Genomic DNA, 7,349 nt, shown 5'->3' on the forward strand with positions numbered 1-7,349 from the left:
GGACATCTCCTCCAAAATCAAGATCATCTCTGCAATCTCAAGGTCTTCGAGCACTCTATCAGAAACAACACAGACATCTCAGAGAGTCTCGCCCTCTCAGAGCTCACTGGCATCCTCGGATGAGTCACCGAGAGAGGACCGTCGGAAATCTTCGGTTCTAAAGTCATCTCATCGCCAATCCTCCAGTTCTAAGTCATCTCATCGCCGATCCTCCAGCTTAAAGTCATCTTTAACTCGATCATCTCCTACCAAACCCATATCTATCAAGAAGAGTTCTTCTAAGGACTCTTCAAAAAAGTCGTCCTCAGAATGAGAAACAGGTAGGACATCTCATTACGCACATCGTCCTCACAGATCCATTGTAAAGTCGACCATCTCATCTTCCTCAAGGTCCTCTCAGACGACCAAACGAGTCAGATTTTCGTCACCTATATATATCTATCGAAGATAGATTCTATTTACCGCATCATGCTGTATTAAAGCATACTAGTATTACGACCAAATTGCGAGTAGTGTTCGACGCGTCGGCAAAAACCAGCAACGGGAAATCTTTGAATAACGTATTAATGGTTGGCCCAACCATACAGGAGGATCTATTTGCACTTTTAGTAAGATTTAGATCACATGCTATTGCTATTACCGCGGACATCGCGAAGATGTATCGGCAGATAATAATTGATCCGCGCGATCGCAAATATCAAACTATACTGTGGCGTCGACAGGAAAGTGATCCCGTGAAAACATATAGATTAAATACAGTAACCTATGGAACTGCCTCCGCGTTGTTTTTAGCAACTCGTACGTTACATCAACTCGCGAGCGACGAATTTAACAGATTCCCGAGAGCTGCCATCGCGCTTAAAGAAGATTTCTATGTAGACGACTTGTTAACCGGAGCGCGTACGGTTAGGGAAGCGAAGCAAGTCCGCGACGAGTTAATAAGTATAACCGCAGGGGCAGGCATGCATTTGCGACAATGGGCGTCAAATTGCGCCGAGATTCTAAAGGACTTAGATACCGCAGATAATAACATCATAAATTTAGATTCGTCAGGAACAATAAAAACATTAGGTGTTAATTGGAACGCGGCCGAAGACAACATAGGCTATACGGTAAAGCGAGCAGCTGATCCATCGAAGGTTACTAAGCGTGTTATATTATCCGAAATTTCTCAGTTATTCGACCCGCTAGGTTTATTAGGACCGGTAGTAATCAACGCGAAATTGATGATGCAACGGCTATGGCAATTAAAATCAACATGGGACGAAGATGTCCCCGCCGATATATATAAATATGGCAGGAGTTCCGCCAAAATCTCCACACGCTCGAGGAGATAAGGTTCGCGCGCAACGTAGCAGGTGATGGAGAAGAAATGGAAATGCATGGTTTTTGTGACGCGAGCGAAAGGGCTTACGGCGCGTGCATTTATGTTAAAACGTTAGGAAAAAATCCCACTTTACGATTAGTCTGCGCCAAATCCAAGGTAGCGCCGCTTAAAACGCAATCGCTTCCGCGACTAGAACTTTGCGGCGCCTTAATACTTTCGCGTCTCTTTAAGGCCACTAAAAATGCTTTGCGTAGAAATGATTTCTGCCGTACAATATTTTGGACGGACTCTACGGTAGTTTTGCATTGGCTCAACACTCCGCCTCACACGTTAAAAACCTACGTAGCACATCGCGTAGCTGAAATTCAAGAGAGCACAGCTCGCGAGCTGTGGCGTCATGTATCGTCCGAACATAACCCCGCGGATTTAATTTCTCGCGGCGTTACACCTGCCGAACTCCGTGAAAGTAAGCTCTGGAAGTCCGGTCCTGTATGGCTTATCCAGCCGGAATCAAATTGGCCGCATAGTAGATTAGAACCAATCGAAATCCCGGAAAAGAAAAGGATTGTAACTCACGCAAGGGTAGCTACTCCGTTCGAACTATTTAGACGGTACTCCTCGTTCGTCAAATTAAAGCGCATTATCGCGTATTGCGTTAGATTCGCACGTAACTCGCGCAATTTAAAAGAGAAAAGAATAATGGGTGAGTTAACCGTGGACGAATTGAAAGGCGCGGAAATAATCGCGATTAGATTGATACAGGAAGAAGCATTTCCCGAGATCATCAAATTAATCAAGTCCGGTAAAGAGGTTTGCGCATCATTCTCCGTACTTAGCCCGTTTGTAGACAATTTAGGAATATTAAGAGTTGGAGGTAGATTGGCAAGGAGCAACTTGCCATACGAGCAAAGGCATCCCGCATTATTGCCGAAAGACCATACAATTACAAACGCGATAATACGCGAAAAGCACCATCAAATAGGGCACGGTGGTACGCAAGCCACTTTGAACGCACTTCGCGAATCGTTTTGGCCAATAAATGGGCGAAGTAGCGTTAAGCGCGTAATATATAAATGCATTACTTGTCGACGTTTAAAACCCGCCACGCCGCAATATCCTATGAGTGATCTACCTGCCAGTCGTCTTCTACCGAATCGTCCGTTTATCCACACCGGCGTAGATTTCTGCGGTCCGTTATTCATCAAGGAAAGGCAACACCGGAACCGTGGTCGCGCGAAAATATATGTGGCGGTATTCGTCTGTTTTAGCACCAAGGCCGTTCATTTAGAACTCGTGAATGATCTAACGACTGAAGCATTTTTAGCAGCTTTGCGTAGATTTATGGCACGCCGTGGAAAATGTTCGGACATATATTCCGACAACGCGACTAATTTCGTAGGTGCGGCGAACGAACTAGAAGCGCGCGTCTCGCGAAGTTTGGTAAATGAAGGAATCAAGTGGCATTTCATCCCACCCCGTTCCCCCCATTTTGGAGGTCTATGGGAGGCGGCCGTAAAATCATTTAAATATCATCTATTTCGAATTATAGGCGAGACATTGCTATCTTACGAGGCATTATTAACATACGTCCTCGAGATAGAGGCGATTCTTAACTCGCGTCCTATCACGCCTCTGTCTAATGACCCGAATGATTTGCGCGCTCTTACACCTGGGCATTTTCTAATTGGAAATTCGTTTACGAGTTTGCCAGAGGACGAATACAGGGATATACCATCCGGGCGCCTGTCCCAATGGCAGCACGTACAGCAGATGAGACAGCATTTTTGGAACCGATGGAATAAGGAATATTTGAACGAGCAGACGGTCCGTAAAAAATGGCACAGAGGCACAGCAGACAAAATAAGTCCGGGTACACTAGTCATCTTGCGAGAAGATAATTCCCCTCCACTCAAATGGTCATTAGGACGTATCGCGGAAGTACATAAAGAAGCCGACGGTATAGCACGCGTAGCGAGCGTAAAAACTGCCAACGGTCTTGTAAAGCGCGGTATTAAACGTCTTTCTCCTTTACCAAGCGATTTATAAAAAAAAAAAATTTTTTCTTTTTATAATTCAGTCGCGTTAATTACTGAATATGTATTGTAATATGCGGTTAACAGTATGTATATATAGTTTATAATTTGTATTTAAGTGTGCGCATTTTGATTTTTAAATTTTGAACGGTGCCCGTTCAAGGGGGGGAGTATGTTGCGTATCCCATGCAACGAGTGAGTAGGGCGAAGCACCTAGGCGCGTACGGCCCTGCCAAAGCGTTAGACGCGTGCGACAAAGCAATATCGTTGTTTTTAGTGGTAACCACGGTAGCGCTAAGATGCCTGCAAGGGCTCTTTCTTTATTCTAGCTCGCGTTCTCCCACTACATTTATCACGCCAATCATATGTATCGACAGCCGCGTTATGCTCGGACTTTTCGGTGATTGGTGCAGCATTGCATCGCCTTTTGGTATAAAAGCCAGCGCGTTTTTGCGCCGGTTGTCACTTGGATTCATCGCTCGAGATTCATCTAGCTGAGACTTGCGAGAACTACTTCAAGGAGAATTCTTTGTATTGCGTAATACCATATCATCTAAGTTCGGCCAACGACAAGGGACAAAGGCGTCCTGCACTTGGCCAGAATTATCCGGATTTGTGGATTCTTCTTCATCGTTTTCAACCAGGGTTTTTATGCCGAAAGGCTTTTCCCTGACGAGCCAAATAAAGCGTACTTTTTAGTACTGATTGGGCTCAAATAAAGTTGTTATTGTGTTCTTTATTTTCCTATCCTCCTTCCCATTAATAAGGAATCTCGATATCACTCGTAAGGGCATTTTTCGATTCACTACTATCCACTGGAGTACCGATTAAGGCATCGGTCGCATCAACACCATTATTATTGAAATTATAAGTTAATAATGCAAATTTAAAATTATAATTTCAATTAGTAAGAAATAAAATCAGGAAATGAAAAAACAAACAAAGAAAAGAAATAAATGTTCTCCTGGGATGAATAAGAAAAAGATTGTGCTGCGACATACAATCTCATTTAAATATTTACAAATAATTACTACTCGTTTTCTATCGTCTTTTAACGTTGGATGTTTTATATTTGATAAATTCTGTTACTTTTTACACAGGATATAATTGTAAATGTTCGTTTTATTTTGTATGTCATAAAATAAATAATGCACTATGATAGAAATGGAGGGTGTGTCTTGATTTGGACGTGAGTTTTTTAGATCACTTTGTTTGTGTGACACAGGCGGATGTTAAAGTACGGGTCACTTCCGTTCATTCTTCTGTTATCGAACTTATTTCTTTCTCTATGTAGGAAATTACCTTTCTCTAACTACATTATGTTAAATTCATTACATTATCGTGATATATAGGGTGCCGTAGTTTTTTCTCGCTAAACGTTACCAATATATTTTACAAGCAAAAATAAGACAAAATATCATTTAAACATAAGATTTTTAATGCTTTATTAAAACGTTGTAAACAAAAATATAAAATAATGATTATCTGGTATTGTTTGTTACTATCGCACGGATTAAAGTCATATAAAATTTCATTTCAAAATGCTACCCGTTATCATGAATATAGAACAAAAATCTATGAAAAATGTAACCTATTGTATTACTTATTTCATATTCATTTTTTTTCATTTCTGTAAATAAATCACAAATTTGTTGTTATAACTTTAGACAAAAAAAACAGTTCCCAATCATTTCGTATTTTTAATTATAACTTTTTAATATAATATTCAAAAGTCTATGTTAATATAAAATTTTTTTCTTATTTTTATTTATAAAGTATGTTAGTAATATTTGAGGAGAGAAAATTGAGATACCCTGTATATGATATAATAAAAAAATATTAAATAATATAATAATAAAATAATAAAGTAAAATAAAATAATATTTTATACCCAAAAATATAGTATATATCTTGAAAATATTGAAAAGTATTGAATGAAGTAAATAATTTAGTAATCAAGTAATCTTAATAATAACAGGACAAAGCCCTAACAAAAAGAAAAAGAAGAAGAAAAAGTAACCATAACTTGAAACTAACAATAATTGTAAAATAATGGATGATAGTGTTACGTCCTGTGGCGTAATAAAAGTTATGGTCTATTTTGGTCAAACTTTGAAGTCATTACCAGGAAATGACCTAAAGAATTGCGACTGGATTGGCGAGTGATGAGATTTGAATGTGAGAAACTGGAAGGAAAGAGGGTAGTTAAAATATGAACTTGATTTTACTTTTATTGCAGTAAAAGTAGATAATTAAGTATTAAAGTAAAATGCTTACCTTTTTCTGCTGCTGGTGGGATAGGCCTCTGGCTCTGGTTTAATCAAAACAAGTAGAATAATTCTAGTCGCAGGAAATAAATGTATTTTACTGACTCTCAAATTCATTTTCTTTTTTCGATTTTACGGAATGCAGAATTCGGACTTATTAATTAAAACAGACTTACTAACTAAGAGACCGTTTGATTGACACATCTTATTTTTTTTCGAGCTTTGCACACTTGTAATAAGTACATGAGAATATTCGTTATACTTTTAAGAAAATTTGATAATCAACCGATTGCTGAAAAATGGGAATAGAAATTTTGCTTAAATGATCTCAAGCCTTTAATGTTGCTGGATCGATTCCTCGACAAAGAAAATATTTCTTTTTTTATTTTTTTATATTTTTTTTCGTTATTGTAAAGCGTGTTTAAAGAATTTTCTTTTGTTTCTCTATAGAGTATATTATATTAATTTTTAGGGAATATAATAAAATAAGAGGTGCATTTGTATTAAAAAGCGTGTGAAGTTTCTTCTTTTTGTCAACGTTATTATTATTAAGAAATCAACATTATTATACGCAAGTTATATTAATAATTATTATAAATAGTATTACAAACAATAAATACCAAACAATAAATTTGTTTTTTTACGTACCTGGAACGATACATTTTTCAGGATAATATTCGTCGTACAGACACACTAACATAAATTTAATTCGATTTCGTTGGTATTGATTACAAATAAAACAATTACAAGTACAGTTACTAATAATTAAAGATTTATTCTGCTCTTTTGTTACAATAAAATCAGCATAGTATTTAGTCGTATTACACCGGCTGGATCTTTAATTATCTTTTCGTAATTTAAAGAATTCATTCGTTGCGATAGATATTGTTTTAAAATTGTTTATCGATATCTAACAATGCATTCGGCTACTCTTGTGCCAGTTTGATCTCAAGATTTTTATAGCTTTATTATTTTTCCTGTTTTCTTATAACATACTTTACAATAACGAAAACAAAAAATATAAAAAGACAGGAAACAAATATTTTCTCTGTCGAGGAATCGATCTGGCAACATCAAACGCAAAACCACTTTTGCGAAATTTCTACCCTCGTTTTTTTGAAAACGACTAAATATCTACTTTTTTAAAAATTACAACAAATATTGTCATGGACTACTACAAGTGTGCAAAGTTTGAAAATAATCGAAGAGAGGTCAATCTCACGGTCTCTTTTATATCCTTATTGGGTGGTTACATTGACGCCTACATGGTTCATCGATTTAAAGAATTAACAAAGAGTGTACCTTCTAGAGGTGAAGTCCAGACGACTTCGGATCCACGAAAATCTATGAGTCTGGGCATATGGGTAGAAGTACTGATTCTTTGTCGAGTAGTTTATATTTCCTAAGAACGATAATGAATACAAAATCTCTAAAATATTTACTAAATGTTATACGTACCTTTTATTTGTGAATGGTACGACACGAGCCTGGGAAATGTTTGTTTTGTCATCCGTTTCCTTAGTTTTTGCATTAAAATTATATCGGGTACCTGATATAAAAGATTCGACGAAAAAAATCCGGAGCTTAACAGGTAAAAAGAAGATCCTAGGACGTAAGGATAGTAAGCAAACATTTGTATTTTGTTAAGAGAAAAGTTTTTAATTGGAAACATTTTATATTTTCTGTAGAGTAAAGAAACGCCTTGTGTTTTTAGAAAATAGC

General features: G+C 37.4%; 1 protein-coding gene across 1 annotated transcript; it reads left to right on the forward strand.

Annotated features, from left to right (window-relative positions):
- The first annotated feature begins 1,378 nt into the window (after positions 1-1,378).
- On the forward strand, positions 1,379-3,373 carry LOC122520458. The gene has a single exon (XM_043640519.1). The coding sequence runs from the start codon at positions 1,379-1,381 to the stop codon at positions 3,371-3,373; it is 1,995 nt and encodes a 664-aa protein (XP_043496454.1).
- The last annotated feature ends 3,976 nt before the right edge of the window (positions 3,374-7,349 follow it).

The sequence above is a fragment of the Polistes fuscatus genome, unplaced genomic scaffold, assembly GCF_010416935.1.
Source record: "Polistes fuscatus isolate 324 unplaced genomic scaffold, CU_Pfus_HIC Scaffold36, whole genome shotgun sequence".
NCBI lineage: Eukaryota > Metazoa > Arthropoda > Insecta > Hymenoptera > Vespidae > Polistes > Polistes fuscatus.

Bases quoted from the DNA above. Each gene is read 5' to 3' on its own strand.
- LOC122520458 (XM_043640519.1), top strand. From the start codon at position 1,379: ATGCATGGTTTTTGTGACGCGAGCGAAAGGGCTTACGGCGCGTGCATT.